The sequence below is a fragment of the Apteryx rowi genome, unplaced genomic scaffold (genome assembly GCF_003343035.1).
Source record: "Apteryx rowi isolate R43461 unplaced genomic scaffold, aptRow1 scaffold_75, whole genome shotgun sequence".
NCBI lineage: Eukaryota > Metazoa > Chordata > Aves > Apterygiformes > Apterygidae > Apteryx > Apteryx rowi.
Genome location: NW_020451038.1, coordinates 1,607,064 through 1,625,183, shown reverse-complemented (window position 1 = coordinate 1,625,183; position 18,120 = coordinate 1,607,064). Strand labels below are relative to the sequence as shown.

The following is an 18,120-nucleotide window of genomic DNA, read 5'->3' as shown; positions in this document are numbered from 1 at the left end:
GCCGGACCGGCCCCCCCGCGCCGCGCTGCACCGCGCCTCCCGGGCGAGGGGCTGGGCTGAGCCCGCCGCCCCCGGCCCTACAGCTCCACGTGCACGCCGCTGTAGGCTTTATCCACCGTCCACTCGCCCGGGGCCCCCGCCTCGGCCCCCGCGTAGCGCGCCATCTCCTGCTCGAACTGCAGCTGCCGCCGCCGGTTGGGGTCCACGTTGATCCAGTTGTTGGCGATCCACTTGGTCCCTTGGGTGACGAGGCAGCCTCCGTGCAGGGCGAAGTCGTCCAGCTCCCCCACCCAGCCTGCGAGCGCAAAGCAGTATCATAGGGCGGCAAGGAGTAGCATCCCTCCCCCTTAAGGCTACCAAAGGAGGCCAAAGGAGGAGTGCTCCAGGGCAGGCTCCCAGAGCATGAGCAACTGCTCCTTGCTTCCTGTCTCCACTCAGCAGCAGGGGCTGTTACATTTTGTATCACAGCTGCTGTTTTTCTCAACTTTTCTCAACAGCAGAGGCTGGGATGGAAGGCATGAGTGCTGCCACTAGGAGGCCTCTTGGGAAGTCAGAACCTCAAGGCCATATTAGACGTCACATTTCAGCAGCTCCTCTATTTATAGAGGTCCCACGGATTTTCTCTGTGTCAGACTCACATCAGCAGCCTTCTATCTAGGAACAATTTGCTCATAAAAATACTGCAACAGGGCTCTTCTTACAGGACAATGATGGTCCTGACATTACTATCCAACAGCCCAAACATTGGCCTTGTGATCTCCTCTGTGGATTTTCTAGAGATAGAAACACAGGCTGCTCCCAAGAGAAGTGGGATACTACATGCCTTCTTCCCACCAGTGCTCAAAATCTGTCACTGAAACACTCTGGAGTCATATTCACCAACAGCCTGGAAGATCCAACTTTATCCCCCAGCCTGACTGAATGTCAAGGATGAGAAAAAATTGCACTGAACTTTGTGAGAAAAACAGCCACTCCAAGCATACCRTCAGGCTGCAGCTAAGCTATACGGCGGGAGCAAGCCCCAAGCACAGCAGAGCCTCGCACAGTTACAGAGCTTATGGCCGTGCCTTTGTCTACCTCCCCTCCCCACCCCTTTGGGCAACACCACATCAGTGAAACATTTTGAATTGCGGACCAAGTTCCAGCAGGAGTTTCAGCTCACACAGCGGGAAGGAAGGCAGCTGGCAATGGCTGGTAACAGTCACGGTCTTTGTTTGCTAACTAGTCCCGTCCCCCAAAGCCATCAGGATCCACTGACCTACTGCCTGTAAACAAAGGCCTTTCAGAACCAGGAAGCTCCTACCCAGCTGGTGACAAATAGATTCAAAAGTTCCCACTAGAAGGCAACTACCACCCCTTTTGGCTCTCCTCTGAGCACCCAGCCACAGCAAAACCCATAGAAGATGGCTGTCACCTCGTGCAGCCCTATCCCTCGCAAGAGCCAAGTCCTGAAATGGGATGCTACCTTCTCCGTCCGACAGGTAGTTGTACCAGAAGACAGCAGTGCCTTGCTGAGGTTTCACTCGCAAGTTGCCCTTATCACAATTCTTCCGAGTATCTCGCAGGTCAATGTCATTCTGGATCAGAGACTGACAAAAAACACAGAAAAGGGATGGTAAATGGGTCTGGAACGAAGTGCGTGGACTGGGCTGCCTCCACTGCCAGCCATCATCCTGTCGTCTGCCTGAACGCTCCACCGGCTCAGCTCTAGGCCGGCACTGGGCAGGACGGGGCTTTCACAATCCATCCGGAGCAGCCAATTTCAGCCCCCTGGAAGCCCAAGACTGGTTCTGAGCAACTTCTTTTTCCTTAACACATGGTTTGGCAGGAGCACAATATACTTGTGAAGACTTATCTTAGCCTGAGGAAACCTGCCCAGATACAAAAGCAAGCAGGACCTGCATTATGGCAGCAAGGGCCACAGACTGCTTCACATATCTCTAAGCGGGGAAAGCTGCAGCTGTCAAAGCCCTGCACATCTTCCCTTGGCCTCTGAGCAGAAGACAGCAGGTGAAGCACAGCTTTCCCATGTTCTAGCTGTAGAGGCTAGTGTCTGCCAACCTCACCCTCCGGACCCCTTCTGCAGCCACAGTGAATACAGACATTCAGAGAGGGACTCAGAGTCAGGAAACAGTGAAATCCCCAGGGGTAACGAGTAGGAGAGTCATTTACCATTTCTTCATATGTCCTGTTATCAGCTATAGGAAAGACTGTTTCGCCTCCCCCAGTCACGTTGTTCAGGTAGAACAGCACTGTCACATAGCTGTAAGAGAGAGCATGGAGTGGCTATCAGGGGACACAACCAGAACAACAGATGTGTGGTGGCCGTCCATACCCTGCCCCTCCGTCATACATACAGTGGTTCCTCCAAGACATCACAAGACACATGGTTTACATCAGCTTCTCTCCTAGGCCAAGACAAGGACAATGAAGAAAATCTCCACTCACAATGCCGACAGTGCAATTCTGGCATCTGGCAGGGACAACCCAGTAGCTCGGCAGAACCAGCATACGCTGTTCTCACTGGCCTGTAGACCTGCAGGATTCACCCACTTGCCCCTTCAAACCCATTTAAGCCAGCAATCTCCAGAGCTGGTTTCTGAGCCTGCAACCTGAGCATCGAGTCCCACATGAGGTGAGGTGAACCAGCTCTCCACCTCTTTCTGTTAGCACGTTCCAGGTAAGTCTTTAAAAAGCTTTCTTCYAAACTGACCCCTGCAATGCCCTGACCTGATATATAGCACAACCACTGTGCCTTACCCCAAGGTTTCAAGGCAGGACTTACCGGCATGAGGTCTCAAAGGGAGCACTTTCATTGGCGACCAGCTTGGTGTGGCTGCAGGCAGTTTCAGGGAACACAGGGCCACTGTCCATGTGGGCATGGTAGTGCCCTCCTTGGTCGTACCGCACAACCTGGAGGGGCTCGCTGTGCTCCACAATCTCTGGGGGCAAGCGAGTCAGGCGCATTACCCTGGGGAAGAGGAGAGCAGAACAGGTGAGGAGAAAGCACAGTCACCCTGGTTAGCCTCTACTCCCGAGCACCGAACAAATCCGGAGAAAGATAACCCCCTTCCCCAACAGACCGGACAGACGGATGGGCTGCAGCAAGCATGCCAGGAGATAACTAGGTCCTTACAGATCTGTTGGACCATCAGCATCAGCTCAGAAACTCCTTGTCAAGGTTAATAAAAAACAAAAACGAAGGGTGCATCTCCAGCAGGACTGCTCTCAGGAAGACTGCTTGCTCAGAAAGATCCCTTCTGTGTGTGTCCCTGGAGCCTTCATGTGCCATCTCATTGCTTCTCTGGACTCCTGCACACCACCTACAGACCTCGGGGACAGTTAGCAAAGCAAAGGGCTCCTACTGAGAGTGAAGGAGAGACTAGCTCTAGGAATATTCTGGTCACCTAACTCACCTTTCCCTGTTGCCTTTTCAACAGCCTCCCCCCAGGGCAGAGGGGCATGGGAGTGATCAAGGAGACCGGAGCCCTCCTGCTCTGGGATTTTTCCGCTGCTACATCTGAGATCATCCCCAAGGCAAGCAGGTACCTCTCGAGACCTGCCAAAGAACACTTAGAGCTCTGAGAATCCAGATGGGTGAAGCCCTCGGGACAGGAACAGGGAGGTGCAGCACCGAATCAGGATGGCAGAGCCCATCCAGGCACCGCATGGTCCCATGGAGGATTTTAAGAGCCTCCTTCTGCACCAAGTTTCCACTTCCGCAGAGGTGTTCTAGCAGTGACAAACCAAAGAGCGTAAAAGCAACATGCTGATGCTTGTGTGCCCTGGCTAGCTGGCACAGAGCCGGTGGCACCCACTGTCTCTGCTCTAACCAAGGCCATATGCAACCCCGTTCTCCCTCTGGAGCGTACTGAAGAAAAGGAGCGGCCACCAGCCATTTTCAAGCCTCGGGACAGATTTTACCCACCCATGTCCTGGGCGAGGACCAGTACCACAAGAACAAGAGAGTCCCCAGCCAATTATCTGAAACTCACCACAGCTAAATGATTTGGCCTGGGTGCTGGATTTCAACCCTTCCCAATAATCAAATCCAAGATGAAGGGATAGATGAGAGGCTCTCCCATCTGCCGCGAGGCGCCCTGTTAGATGTGTGCTCAGCAGATTATGCTAACTTAACTTACTTTAGATAAAATCGTGCTTGTTAAAAAGTCACTTCTGAACAGCTAGGACAGGCTTCAGTGAAATGTATGAGTAACTAAAGCAAATGACAGCAACTACTGGCACCCAGACAGCATTGGAAATGAACAGTTTCTCTCAGTAAGCTCATTTACTAATTGGAATGAATTGTGTCAAATAATGCCAAGTCTTCCTGGTTTTGTAAGGCTGTTCCCAAAAGTGAATGGAGATGTTGAAAGGTTTGATTTTTTTTTCTCTTTTCCACAGGACAATACAAATTCTTGTTCTACTGAGATCCTCCTCTCCCCATTTCATGCCTGTGTTCGGTGCTCTTTATACTCCAAAGGCTTTCACGCAATTAGGAAGTGTGAATATTAACAAGTCTCCCACTACATCTCCCAGCACAGGTGGCCTTTGTGCCTGCACAAGCCCGTCTGCCGCTCGGCTGCTTGGCCGGAGCCCTTACCTTTGCCGTATGGCTCTCATGACCTGGTGCGCCCCCTCGCCCTGGTACAGCCAGGTGTGCTGRCTGTTCCGCACTAAGTCACTCATCTTCACTTTCTGGCTTCCCATGTATTTGTGGAAATCATGAATGTTCAATTGTTTGAACTCCTCCAAACTCAGCACACCTATGGGAAGAGAACAAAAAGCAGGGTGACTCTTGTGCAGCTACCTGTAGGTAATGGTTCTTCGTGTCCTGAACTCAAAGCTGCCAGCTGAGGGCATTGCAGAAATTGCCTTCCTCAAACAAACACCATTAAGTGTCCACCACTGTAGCTCACCAAGGGCTGCACCCCACATGCACAAGAGTGCCGATCCCAGCGATGCCTGTAGCTGAGTGGAGGGCATACAGCAACATGCAGAAATGAGCCTTCAGCTGCAGCGGAGACTCAGAATTGGGACAGGCAAAATACAATTTTTAACTTTAAAAAGCTCCTAAAACACAAAACAATCCATCAGAAAAGAGAAATTACTACACCTCTAACATATGCAATATTGTAGCAAAAAATCTGTGTATGCTGACTCCATAGAGGGGCTTGTTACTTAAATATTTAAATAGACATGGTTCAAAACAGAGTGGGACGCCTCAGTCCACGTTTTCTACAAGACCTTTTAGGGTTATTCTAAAAAAACCAAACCCAATCAACAAGCAGGAGGTTCTGYGTTTGTATAATTAAAAAACACGAGAGAGAAATGCAACAGAGCATSATCTGGCATAAATAGGAGTAACAAAAAAGTGAGAGGTAAAAAGCGGCTTCCACTAAAATGGGTATTTCTTGTTTGCACTCAACTGTACTTGGCAAGGGAAGGATTTTTGCCTTTGCCAACTTCAGAAAAATCCTTACCGTTTGTTCTTTCCCTGTTCTGGAGGAGAAGGGAAGTCTGTCACTGGGAACCAGGTCCCCAAGACCAAAGCAGGCAGAGCGCTGCACTGGGCAGCCCAGCAGCGAGCACACATCCAGACACCTCGCAACATGTTTAACTTCAAACCAGAAGAACAAAGTGCCTGCAGGACCCAGTGCCCAGGCAGCAACTCCCCGGACTGTGAGTGGAGCTCACTCAGGCAGCACATACGCTGCTGCTGCTGCTGCTTCCTGGGCACAGAGCACCCTCAGGCAGGAGGGAGGAAGGACCAGTCACCGAGGTCAGCCTGGGACACTTCCCCAGGTACCGGCAGTCATGACCAAATTATTCACCATTATTATATCTAGCTCCCCGCTCACATCTCCCTGTCCCCACTTCCCCTTACTCGCCATGGTCTTTGACGATGCAGTGCCACATCTAGGTTGTGACCCGGCCGCTCGGTGTCACAAACCAAAGTAACAATGGAGGGAAGCAGCACTTTGGAAGCAAGGTCCTGCCAAGAGCACTTTAACAGGACTTTTCATTCGTTAATGTCCAGAATGGTGGAAAAAGCCACTGACGACTAGTCATCCGCTCCTATCCCTGCCAAGAATGCCATCAACCCGGAGGAGCGAGGCATGGGATGCTCTCCAGATATGTAGACATTCACATGGGTACTGCTTTGACTCCTCTTGGGCAGCTCTTGACGCCAGGCTGCTGGAAGAGTGTGTGCACAGCCTGTGCGTTCACTTAATTTGATTAGGAAATGGAGAGCTGCTTAATTGAGGACACTCTAATTAGAGCAGCAGAGGTTAGAGTGCATGTTCGGGCCAGCAGGAGCCCTTGGGAGACCAGCGGAAGGAGGAGCGGAAGTGGCTGCTTGGGACACAGACTTTCTGCAGCAGCAGAGAGGGAGGGCAGCACCAAAAGCTGACCAACAAGACCCCACGTCCACCTGTTCTGCCCTCCCTACCCAGCCAGTGAAGTTCAAAGSAGCTCTCCCAGCCTGCTGCAGAAGTCTCCCTGAAAATGAGGGGTGAGTGGAGGAAGCACCTTTAAACCTGCAGCCCAGGTAACGAGAGCTACGCTATGAGAGATGGCGCGGCCTCAGAGGACAACGGAGCAGAAGTGCACCTTGAATATCCTGTTATGGCAGGGCACAAATTAAAGCAGACCTGACATGGGCTCGTGCAGGGGACAGGGAATGCACAGCTGTGTGTTCTGGTCCTGTTTCTGCAAGATCCACCCTCCTCAACAGGCAGGGGGACTAGTCTACCTCTAAGACTGGTGGTGAAGGGGTGGGAGGTTTATGCTGATTTTACTTTTCTGTGAAGGTCTCTACAGCAGCATTATTTTGCTTTGAAGAACACATCTAGCAAAACAGGCCTGGGCCTGGACATGCCTCCTGCTCTTCCCTGCAGCGCTGTGTGAAGTGTCCAGTGTGCTGAGGACAAAACGATCCCCATGGAGCTCCTCTTACCGTTCCCATCAGGATCGGCCTTGACTGCCGTGTACATCTCCCGGATGTTTTCAGGGGTCATCCACCTGCCATTCCCAAGGCGGGTGTGGGTCAGCACCTGAAATTCAGAATTGGATCAACACTGGGCACTAGTTTCTAGCGCTAATGATTCCCTGCTTGAGGCCTGGCAGAGTGTCCTCTGAGGAACAGCAGCCAGCCAGACTTCAGCACGTCTCTGCAGAAAGATTTGAGTGGGAATCATTTGGCAACCACAGCCACAAGGATCTCTGCTGTTATTTCCAGTTTAGGCCATGGCAATTGACTGCTGGGACTCAGTTAACCAGTCCTTAGACAAAGAGGGCACAGTTCTTTCTCTTGAAGGGAAAGTCAAACTACTGATTACGAAAGTGAATGCTTTTACTTATCTGAGATAAGGCCTTGGAACGAAACACTCCCTCTCCTAAGGGACGCAGAAATGTAGTATGCCGGAGAGCTCTTTGTAGGCTCTGGCCTCCAGAGAAAGGAGCCTTGCACCAGCTTGTCCCTGGTGCCAGTTCCCCATACTGCCACAATGTTTGTTGCCCACACAACAGCATGTGTCTCCAGCCCCACCTGAAATGGGAGCCTGGGAAGCAAATCCTTGAACTGCCAGGGTTTACCCCAGTCTATCTTGCTGTACAGAACAAGGGTGCTGAAAAGCTGCGTACACGGTGCTCATCCCGGGCTCATTAATATGGGTGACTTTGCTGACATCCTGTCAATTGTGGGAAGATGCAGTCAGTTCTGCCACAGGCTTCACAAAACCATGCCTACAACACTACAAATTCACTTTGCTAAGACACCTAGCAAGAAGAAATCCACAGCATATGGAACATCTTACCCAGCACATTCGAAATACACATTTCCTGGCAAGGACTATTGCTACCTCCCAGCAGGATCACAACTGTTGCACATTTGCCCAGAAATTTCCCTTCCATGCTGAAGTCCGGTACAAGACTCGAACCGTAAAGTTAAGGAAATACTATCAGTATACACTGGGGTCTAGCCTGCTCAAGCACATGAGTAATCAAGAGCCCACAGGAGGAGGGGCGCAGCCAGAGGAAACCTGCCCAGGTCTGCCACCCTGCTCTCTACCTCTTTGAGTTGCAGCTGCCCATCCTGATTGTGGTCCAGCAAATTGAAAATGTCCATCTGGCTGATTTCTATCATCTCCATGGCTTCCTCATAGTCATCCGTTGGTAGGATCTGGCTCTTCTGCAGCCCCTTCAGCTGTGCCAGATGGACGATCAGCTTGCATTCCTCCTCTGTCAGGAAGTCTGGAATTTCTGCAGCAAAAGCGTGAGCAGCAACAGAGACTAAGGCAACAGTCACAGTGAAACTCTTACCAATGGCAGGTTACTCGAAATTAAAAAAAAAAAGTCAGAGGAAAATTTAAACACTTCCCAACAAGTCAGGGGGATGAGACATTCAAGCACATCCATCCTTCTACCAGAAGAGCTCTAAAAGAGCAGACCTCGCACAACTTAACTGCTGGAGGCAGGTATTTTTATAGTAGCAGTTCTTAAACACTTGGATCCACAGGTCACAATAAACCCTTAAACTTTCTTGCAGATCTCCACAATAGCCAAGGGAGTGAACAAACACATGTAAATCACTGCGTATTGTCACTTCAAAGGGTTATATGTGGATTGTGGTCTGGGCACTGCTGCTCTACAGGAAGGGAAGCCAAAAATTTTCACAGTAGGAAATGGTTACAGTGGCCAGGGTTTCAGGCTTCCTTGCTCTCATGTGGAGAAGATAGCATGTAGCACGTACCCACACACCTTGCAAGGAAACCTGGCACAAATGATGCTCTGCTATGAAAMGCAAACTGCAAGGAGACAACTTCCAAACTTATTCCCACTCATCCCCTTGATCCCCCATTAAAAATAGTCTTCAAAGGTAAACGAAAGGGGAACATACTGCACATTCTGGATGCTGTGCTCCATCCCCAGGTAGCACACTGACARCACTACCTCTCCTCTGCAGCACAACACCAGCAGCAATCAAGTAAAACCACGATCCCAAGCAAATTTAAATTTAGAGAAATCCACCAATGACTATGAGGCTAAGAGATTTCTAGTTGCATGGTTGCACTGGACATGCAATCGCACTTGCAAAATGCTGGCAAGGTCCCATACGATAGTCCAGCTATATTGTGGTCCAGGAGGYTGAACACATCCTTCTGGCTGATTTCTGTTATTGCTATGGCAATATCTCATTATTGTCTGTTGAGACTTTTGAAGAAGAGGGAAAGAACAACCATCAACGCAGGGGAGATATAAGTGTTCTTAGGCCTAAAGTCCTGCTCTCCAAATCACAGTTCCCTAGCGTTTCTGCAGGTATGCGCCAAGGACACGTTATATCCCAACCACAGCAGCATTCCACAAAGGAAAAAAAAAAAAAAGTTAATTACTTCCATGACCTTAAATCGACTCTAAATGCTAAAAMCGACAATAAACAGTTGGCTTCTCGCTAAGTACAGACAGGAACTAGCCCTGTAGAAAATGTGATGTTGCTGSGTAGCCCCAGCAACACAATGCAGCCAGTTGCATCCATAACAGCCTCAGAGGAAACAATTTCCGTCCCAGGTGGCAGAGTCCTTATAACAGAGGATGCTTCAGAGCTGAAACTCCACTGGCCGGTTTGCGGTTAATGGCACAGCACTAGTTAAGAATTAACTGTACGCAAGCAACACTCCCAGTATTTCCAGTTCCTCAAACTGGGCAAAAATAATTAAAGCTTTTGGAATCTTAATTACATGYAAGAGAAGCCACAATCTCCCTCTTCGGCTGTAGTAATAGGATCCCAATGAAACAAGCAGTCTTGCTAACCAGAAAGGGCTTTCTTTTGCACAGGTTGCAAGGTGAGAGGTTTTCCAATTAAATGCTGGCAATCTTCTGTGCAAACAACCTTTCTCCACAGTTGCAAATTAGTTCCTCTCTATCCAAAGCTCTCTGAAACAGTTAACTTCTGGCTGTGAGACCATCCTATCTCTCTGCCTGCTCAACAACAGATCCAGCTAAACAAATGCCTCCTAATTGACTTTGAGCAACACTTGATTGCTTTTACAAAAAACAAAAGAGGGGAAAACATGGGGATTTATGAAATAATGCCTAATCCTAGAGCAAGAGAAAGGGGCTGGGTTGGAGCACTGGTGTCAAACTGAGATGCAATTTCAGCTGAAAGAGCCCCAAGACACATGGGCCAAGTCATTCATCCCTCCCCAACTGCCCTCATTTCCACACCTGCTGATCTAAGCCAAACCCCTGCTAAAATCTAAACAATCGGGGCCGCTGGCAAATGAAAATTGGAGCATTGTCTTCCCCATGAGAGCTCTGAAAGGGCTGCACTTAATGAGGATGGACTGACAGAGAGGTGGCTCGTAGGCTATAAAAGGCTTCCCACAGGCAGGAGCGGCTCAGTCCGGGGTGTGCTGCCCGTTCGTCTGCTCCCGGCTCGCTCCGAGCATGGTCACGGCCCACCGCAGGCACTCCTCGAGGTCGGGCAGCCCATGGCTGCTGGCTCTGCTGGTGCGTCTGCTGCTCGGGGGCTCCCCGGGAGCCTGGGCGAGCTACCTGAGGAGATCCTCCAGCTGCACGGCCATCCCCGACAGCATGGCCTTGTGCTACGACATCGGTTACTCCGAGATGAGGATTCCCAACCTGCTGGAGCACGAGACCATGCCAGAAGTGATCCAGCAATCCTCCAGCTGGCTGCCCTTGCTGGCCAGAGAGTGTCATCCAGATGCTAGGATTTTTCTCTGCTCCCTCTTTGCACCAATCTGCCTGGACAGGTAAGATATTTTTGCAAGTTATTTCAGCTGTAGCAAGGAACACTTCCCAACAGTGCAATTGCATTTGCCTCCTGAGAGAAAATGTGTGAAATCTGATCATTGCAGTCATTTAGCAGCAGTCCTGCTCCACTCAGTGAGGGGAAATGGGATTACTCAGCAGGGATCYTCCCTCTGAAAGCGAAACATGAACATTTCTGAAGGGGAAACAGAAATCCTGTCAGATTACCAAAACGGCCTTTTTGGTTTATCAAATCAAAATACRCCACGTATAAACATATTCATGTTACCAATTATCTTGGAAATAGCTTTTCCACCCACTGACCATGCTGGTCTTCATCTCATACTCTCGCTCTTCTGTTGCGCACAAGCTCAGCTGGCCCCTCTTCTGCCTTGCACACAACGCAGGTACACTTCTACCAGCCCGCAGTCGTTTCRTTTTGCAGGAGCAGTAACATTGCATTCCTCTGCGGGATTTCCCTGGTTTCCCATCTCAGACATTGCTCCCGTGTGCTCCTGCACACCTCTCGCACAACACTAGCTCACCGGGAGCCACATGCTGCAGTCCCACAGCTTCACCTCCAACCTCCCTCCAACACACCATACACCTCTTCTGCAGCCCTCACTGCTACCTCTCCCCAGCCACACACAGGCTTTCTCAGTCCAAAAGTGATGGCAGCATAGACAAATACTCATTTTTGTGGCCTAGGCATCGAACTACAGAGCTGTTAAGGAAATCAGGTATCTAAATGGGCACCTGCAAAAATAAGCAGCCGTTGGTTGCACAAATACAGAAAATCCCTGGGGGGAGGAAGGGCTTCTGGCAGCAAGCACCTATACCAAAAAGCCTGCTCCCATCTCACTCCCATCTTTAGAAATTGCCTGGTTCCTGGACTTGAGTGTTCAAAATACATCAAACACCCCATAGCACTGCTAGCGCTGCAGTGCACAGCGCAAACCTGTGAGGCAGACAGCAAGGTGACAGAGCTCAACCCTCAGCCTGCTGCAAGAAAAACTCAACCTYTGCTGCAATCCTGATTCCCTCCCCAGGCTCATCTACCCCTGCCGCAGCTTGTGCGAAGCCGTCAAGAGAAGCTGTGCACCCGTTATGGCTTGTTACGGTTACCCGTGGCCCGAAATCCTGAACTGCAACAAGTTTCCTGCAGATCATGAGCTGTGCATCTCAGCAGTCTCCACTGATGAAACTTCCTCAAGCAGGAGAAGTAAGGTGTTTTTCTCATCCATTTTCCCACGTGTAACATTGAAAGGTGAAAAGATGGGCCTAGGCCTTGTTCGTGTTCCTAATATTTTGGGGTTTAAGCTATATTTAAAAAAAAATTAGAAATTCTAGTTTTGTTCTCTCTGGGAACCTCCCGTGACTAGAAAATTAGTGTAACATTGACTAAAGCTTATTCCCCCTAAACTACTGTGCTCATTAGTTACCYGGGACCAGCATTCAGCTGCAGTGGGAGAGTTATTAATACGCAGTCCTAAGGTGGCGAGATGTCCGACCACCAGAGAGAAGGAAGTGCAGCCCTCATGTTTCTGCTATACACAAGGCTTAAAAAGCATACAAAAAAAGTGTTTTTCAAACTTTCTCTTTATACTTTAGGAAATGACACAAAGGGGGATGAGCTCCACTTAAAAACACCCTCTATTATTCTGCAGACATGACTGGCACAAGAAAAATCTTTAAGACTACCAAAATAAATTTGCGTGCTTGAAGGAAAACACCCTGAATGTTTTCTCTTCCTCAGGGCATTAGCTGAGGTGTCAGTGCTGCTGCATTTTCATACCATACAACTATTTCTATTGCCTAGGTGACACCACTGCTGCCTAACAGGTCATCCTGTTAAATGCAGTTATTTGATAGGATTTCTCCAACACTCCTAAATGCTAATCCTGGTACTCAATCGTTTGCTCCAGGAAAAGCAGGTGCTGAGCATCCAGATCAGTATTTACATTAGTGTTAGCTAACCCAACAGTAACAGGCTGCCCTGGACAGACACCTGGGTGGTGCTCCCCTTCTGAGGATACTCTAGTCACTGAAGTATCTTGAAGCACCAGACTCTGAAAACCACTGTGCTGATCCCCCCAAAAAAATGAGGGAAGGAGAGTAGGAGAAAAAAAAAAGGAGATTGTACATTAGAAACACTGACACTGATGGGAGACACTGGTGGGAGATTTAACTGAAGTCAATGGGAGAACAGATGCCTCACTTCAACCTCACTGGATGGAGTCTGGCCATGCTGACTGCTTTACCATTTCATCCAAACCGATCTTCGTTTTGCTTTTTCACTGCTGCCACAATATGCGGTGACAAACACAAACCTAAGCAAGGAATGACAAGTAATACCTGTGGTGATCCAGGTCACGGGGAGGCAGCCACGGCAGCAGTAAGGAGAGCTCAAGACTTCCCCTCCCGGCAGCCTGAGCAGTCCCTCCAAGGACTGAGTAGCTCGGGGGAAGCACCACTTGAACCCGCAAGCCGCCACTCTCAGATCTCAAAATGGGGCTACGCCTTTTGCAGTGAAGTTTGAYGAGTTTGTTATAACCAGATTTCTGTTGCAGCAGTGCCCCGAGCCAGCTGCAAGGATTGCGAGCTCGAGGAGGCCAGCACTGCCAGGGAGATCCTGGAAAACCTCTGTGCCAGTGATTTTGGTGAGTACGCCCATTTCTTCTCAGTCAGTGGTTTCCCCTCCAGCAACCAAACAGTGGCAGGCACCGAAAATGGCTTTGCCATAAAAACTTGACTTGGAGGAATTTCATCTTTTACAGCAGATCCCAGAGATTTTTTCAGCTCCCAACTTACCTGCTAAGCAGCAGGACGGCTCAGCTACATGGTGTGCCAAGGGCCAAGTCCTGCTTTATTTCTGTGGGCTCTCATTTGTTTTCTGTCTGTGGCTGTTAAATATAAGTACTACCCTGGTTTTCCTGTAGAGACCAACATCTAATCCATGTCCATAAAAACCTTTGACAGACTCCGTGTGAGCTGTTTCAAACTTCAGCACCGGTCCTGGCAGTGCAACTCTCTCTTGCCCAGCCAGAGCAGGCAGCAGCACCAAACCTGCTAAATTAGCTGACATGAAGTCTTCAAGATATTGTTCCAAATTCAGGCACACRGCCTTCATGACAGCAGACAGTTAAAGTCCTGGGCAGCTGGCAGTCATGTCATYTCCTGAAATCCCAGCTCAGAGAAAAGGAAATTAATTTGTATGAGACCAGGACTGAGATGCATCCACTTGCTTGTGCGGCTGCTTCCTGCAGAGAGTTTCTGCCCACATAGTGAGGCTGATGTGCCTTTTCTCCACCCTCATGAGAAGTGGAGYGAAAAAATGGTTTTCAGTGCTGGAAACACTAACCTCAAATGAGAACTTTTACAAGTTTACTGCAATTACATGTGCTTGGATGGATGTGTTGCCACTTTACAGAAACAGCAAGAAARCCTCCTGTTAGGTTGTGTGTTTGGGTGACTGAAGTGGGTAAGAGCTAAGAAATGTAAACAGAACTAATATCTCTCTCTCCTCCCCCACAAGTGGTGAAAATCAGGATCTTCAGGAAAAACACAACCACAACCATCTCCGACTTTGACCTGGACCCCTCCCGGGTGGAGGTCCTGAAGCACGGCCCACTCCTCCGAACCGCAGTCCCTGGCAGGCTCCAGCAGTGGCTGGACATAGACGCCACCTGTGCTCACAACATCATGAGAGGCACTCACGCAGGGGTCTTCGTCGTAAGCGGAGAAGCGCAGAGTGACAAACTCGTGGTGAACAAGGCCTACGCCTGGCACAAGAACAGGAACCTGCACCAGGCGGTGCGGAGATGGAAACATCACCGCTGCCCGGAACAGCCTGGCAGGAAGGTCTGAAGTCTCCCTCACGGCAATAAGAAACTGCTCCCTTCCCTACAGCTAGAAAACTCCTTTCTCTGACAGTTGGGGGTTTGGAGACATACAGTTGATGTTTTTAGGTGATTCAAAGCAATTCATAGTCAGCATAAAGGGCCTCGCTACAGATCATCACTCTGAGAGATCACTGAAATTGTTTTAATGAGACAGAGCTTAAGGATACAGACGTGACACTCCTCTCTCAAGGTTTTACGGATTTACGATGGACAGCTTTGCGTAGGAGCAAACATTGCAGTAAAAGTGAACTGAAATCTGCAGGTGAGCACAAACTAGAAGAGACCTTTCATAACAGTTCCTACCAGTTCTCGTAATCAAAGTTGGTAATCATTTCAGCTGCAGCATTCGACTCTGAAACACTGATGCTGTTCAAGTGCCTGCTTGCTTTAGGTCCAGAGAGATTACACAAAAGTTACCCTGACTGCTAAAAGATGCTCTTTATTTAGCGGAACAAATACTTTATTTTTGAGCAGCCTGCAGTACATCAAGGGGGGAGAGAAGGCAGTGCCTAGCCCCTTAAAAAATGAATGCTAAACTCCGCTCTTGAGCAGTCATTCGGGCTGTTCCTACGGCTCGCTGCTCTGAGTGTCAGAGGGCATCTGCACAGGTAAAAGGAAATGGCCATTTTGGCACAGGAAAGGGTAAAGATAGCTGAAGATTTTTAAGTAACAGGAAAACACTTTTTTTACATTAGAAATGCAGTTGGGATCAAAAGATTCTGGTAACTGGGGAACTATCGAAGATACTGCAAGAGCCTTGAGAAAGAGCAGAGTGGGACTGGACTTCAGCTGTTTAAAGCTGTTTTGGTTTGCAGCGGCAGCTTTGCTGGGCATTCAGAGGTGAGCCCCAAACACAGAGCCCAGCAGGAGGTACTTCTGCAAAACCCGAGCCGCCGCTCTTTGCATTTCTGAGGTGGGGAGAAAAAAGAAACATTACACATCTGTTTGGCCTTCTCTCTGCATGCAGGAAAGATAGAAAGGGTGACAAAACCCAGTCTCCTGAAGTTCTTTGCAGATCACTCTCTAATCCAAGTACGTACTGACTGTAGTTACCTTCAGGGATAAATACAGCTATAGCTCTAAGCTACGGACTGCAAAACAGAGAACAGCAAATCCCAAAATGAGAAAACATGTCTGATTGCTAGTGTCTAACAAAGCACTGTCCATGGAAAGTTTTCTATACTGGATTAAACTTGGGACTGAAACAAGGAAATCACAGGAAAAAACAGCTTTGGGGATAAATGTGTTCTTCCTCATGCATGAAGTCTGCATTCGCAGTTGTGGAGAGAGCCACCGGGTTTGATGAAGACACATTGCCTCCCTGTGCTCGTAAAGCACACCAACAACCCTCGACCAGATTTTCTCTTCAGATTTAGTGCCGGCTGAGATGAGTGCTCAGACACTCGTACTGAAATTCAGCTGTGCCCCGACATTTGTGCAGTGATTACTTCTATTCCCCGAGGCTCAGAAGAAAAACATAAGCGAGATTTCCTATTTTTATTCCTCCCTGCTGCCTTGTCTTGCAAACTGCAGTCCAATCTACAGAATCTGCCGCCAGGTGGTCTCTGTAATGGCAACATCTTCTGAACAGACTGCATTTTGAAAACACAACGGAACACATAAAGCTCTGAAGGTTGAAAAGGCTTTGTCTGATACTTGTTTTCCATTAATAGGATTATTTGATTACTAGTGTTTCCTAACTAAAAAGGGCACAGATGGTCTGACTTACGAGCTTTAGAAATGACGTCTCATAGCCAGAGGGAAGAAAAAATAGGGCAGGGACTTTGTCATAGCTCCATGAAATACGCTTGGGTTCAATTCAGATGATTTATCCACATTTTTAAAAAACAAACTGCAAATTCCCCTATGGTGTCCACTGCCATCCTCCAAAACACAAAGCTCACATAAAATCATTAACGAGGCATCYGCTCCGTAGTCCCACTATGGCCTGCTTTGCTGAACGCAAAGGTCCCAGACCAGCCACTTATTTCCTTGAACTGCCCCTCACAGGCCACAACACTTTGTTAAATAAACTCCCCAGAATTTAAGAGCCCTTCTTTGCTGATGACTTTCAGTTTGTCTATCACAACCAAGCTAAATATATGCTTCAGCTAATTTAAACAAAAGAGATGCAACAAACGAGTTTTTAAAACAGTTGATTTAGATCGACACCGTTTGCATAGATAAAGAAGTCTCTGGAAGTCTTTTTAAGTCAGCGCTGGCTCCCGGCAGGTTCATCTGGGAGATAAGAGCTGTCTTGCAAGCTGACACTTCTAAATAAGGACCCCCTATCAGGGGACAAAGGAGAGCAGACTTGCACAGAGACCAAAATGCCGAATGTCCGTCACTGCCCCGGAGAGCATCTTCCCTGATCTCATCCACAGAAAGCAAAGCTTCCCCCTGAACCTGACAGAGGTGCTGGAGTGACAAGTTAAAAGCTGCGAGATTACTGCTGCCTGCCTTTTATCAACTCTAGCACCTTCCTTGCAGGGCAGGATTAACTCTTTTCCATAAGTGGTATCAGGGCAGAGAAGCTGGAAGCAGGAGCGATAGGAAAACCGGACTGATCCCCCCAGACTGTGATACTGGTAATTATGTTGGTTTTGTGAACATTGAAGGATATCAGTTCCAGAACTGTGCGTCTGTTTACTGAATGTCAGGACAGAAAACCACTTATGAATTTGCAAGCCATGAGTAGCACATATGTAGAACTGATAAACAAGCTTTGTGTATTTCTTATAGATACTTATTAAAGGTGTTTAATAAGAAACCTATCTGATTTATGGCCAAGCTTTCAATCTCCATAATCTATTCAGAATCTGGAAAACTTTTTCTTACTTTTTTGTGAAAGCATCTAAAAGACTCTCAGCGTTACCTCTTCAGAGGCAACAAATTTTCTATGACTTTGCAGTATTAGGAAYTTTGTAATCATTAGTGCCAAAAGATTAATTTGTATATTCTTAATGGATTTCCAGACTATACTGAGCCAAATGTTCAATTAAGGAGATTTTACCAGTTACAGTAAGGTGACAGAAAGGCAAAGAAGGCTTTAAAATATTTGAAAGAAGGATGCTGCGTACCTGTACGCCACAGAGCAGCCAGAATAAAAGATAAGTCTAGAACAGCATGCAAAACGGTGGGAGACGTGATGCCTATCGGTGGCTTTGCTGTTCATTTCCTCATCATTGAAGCACCAACACTAAGTTGCTTTATCACCGTTTATTACCAAAACTTTGGGGCTCTCTCGTYCTTTCCTAATATTCAACAGTTTCTCCAGCGTCCTCTTCGGCCGTCCTCTAGTCGCGGTATTTAAGAGGCAGACTGCAAAACCTGCAAAGATCAAACCTGCCACGCGCTTCCCAAGGGGCCACCCAGAAATGCCACAGCGAATTACCTCGGGCGGATCGAGGCGCTGGTGAACGCCGCGCCGGGGGGGGGGGCGCGG

At 48.6% G+C, this 18,120-nt stretch overlaps 2 protein-coding genes across 7 annotated transcripts; one reads left to right on the top strand and one right to left on the bottom strand.

The window, feature by feature from the left end:
* Positions 1–17: 17 nt before the first annotated feature.
* Positions 18–17,839, bottom strand: P4HTM (prolyl 4-hydroxylase, transmembrane). 6 transcript variants are annotated; one of them, XM_026088074.1, is made up of 8 exons: positions 17,756–17,839; positions 8,075–8,265; positions 6,962–7,058; positions 4,604–4,766; positions 2,786–2,971; positions 2,173–2,263; positions 1,466–1,589; positions 18–295 (listed from the first exon to the last, which is right to left on the bottom strand). In XM_026088074.1, exons 2-8 carry the CDS (start codon positions 8,153–8,155, stop codon positions 78–80), a joined length of 960 nt encoding a protein of 319 aa, XP_025943859.1. In that variant the 5' UTR covers positions 8,156–8,265; positions 17,756–17,839; the 3' UTR covers positions 18–77. The 6 variants fall into 6 exon arrangements, with proteins under 6 accessions (XP_025943859.1, XP_025943854.1, XP_025943857.1 ...); XM_026088069.1 differs by lacking the exon at positions 17,756–17,839 and adding an exon at positions 10,352–10,438; XM_026088072.1 differs by lacking the exon at positions 17,756–17,839 and adding an exon at positions 7,553–7,694 and having other exon boundaries at positions 8,075–8,160.
* On the top strand, positions 10,427–17,749 carry LOC112976632 (secreted frizzled-related protein 5-like). The gene is made up of 4 exons (XM_026088075.1): positions 10,427–10,775; positions 11,823–11,995; positions 13,347–13,433; positions 14,309–17,749. The coding sequence occupies exons 1-4, from the start codon at positions 10,450–10,452 to the stop codon at positions 14,638–14,640; spliced, it is 918 nt and encodes a 305-aa protein (XP_025943860.1). The 5' UTR covers positions 10,427–10,449; the 3' UTR covers positions 14,641–17,749.
* Positions 17,840–18,120: the final 281 nt, after the last annotated feature.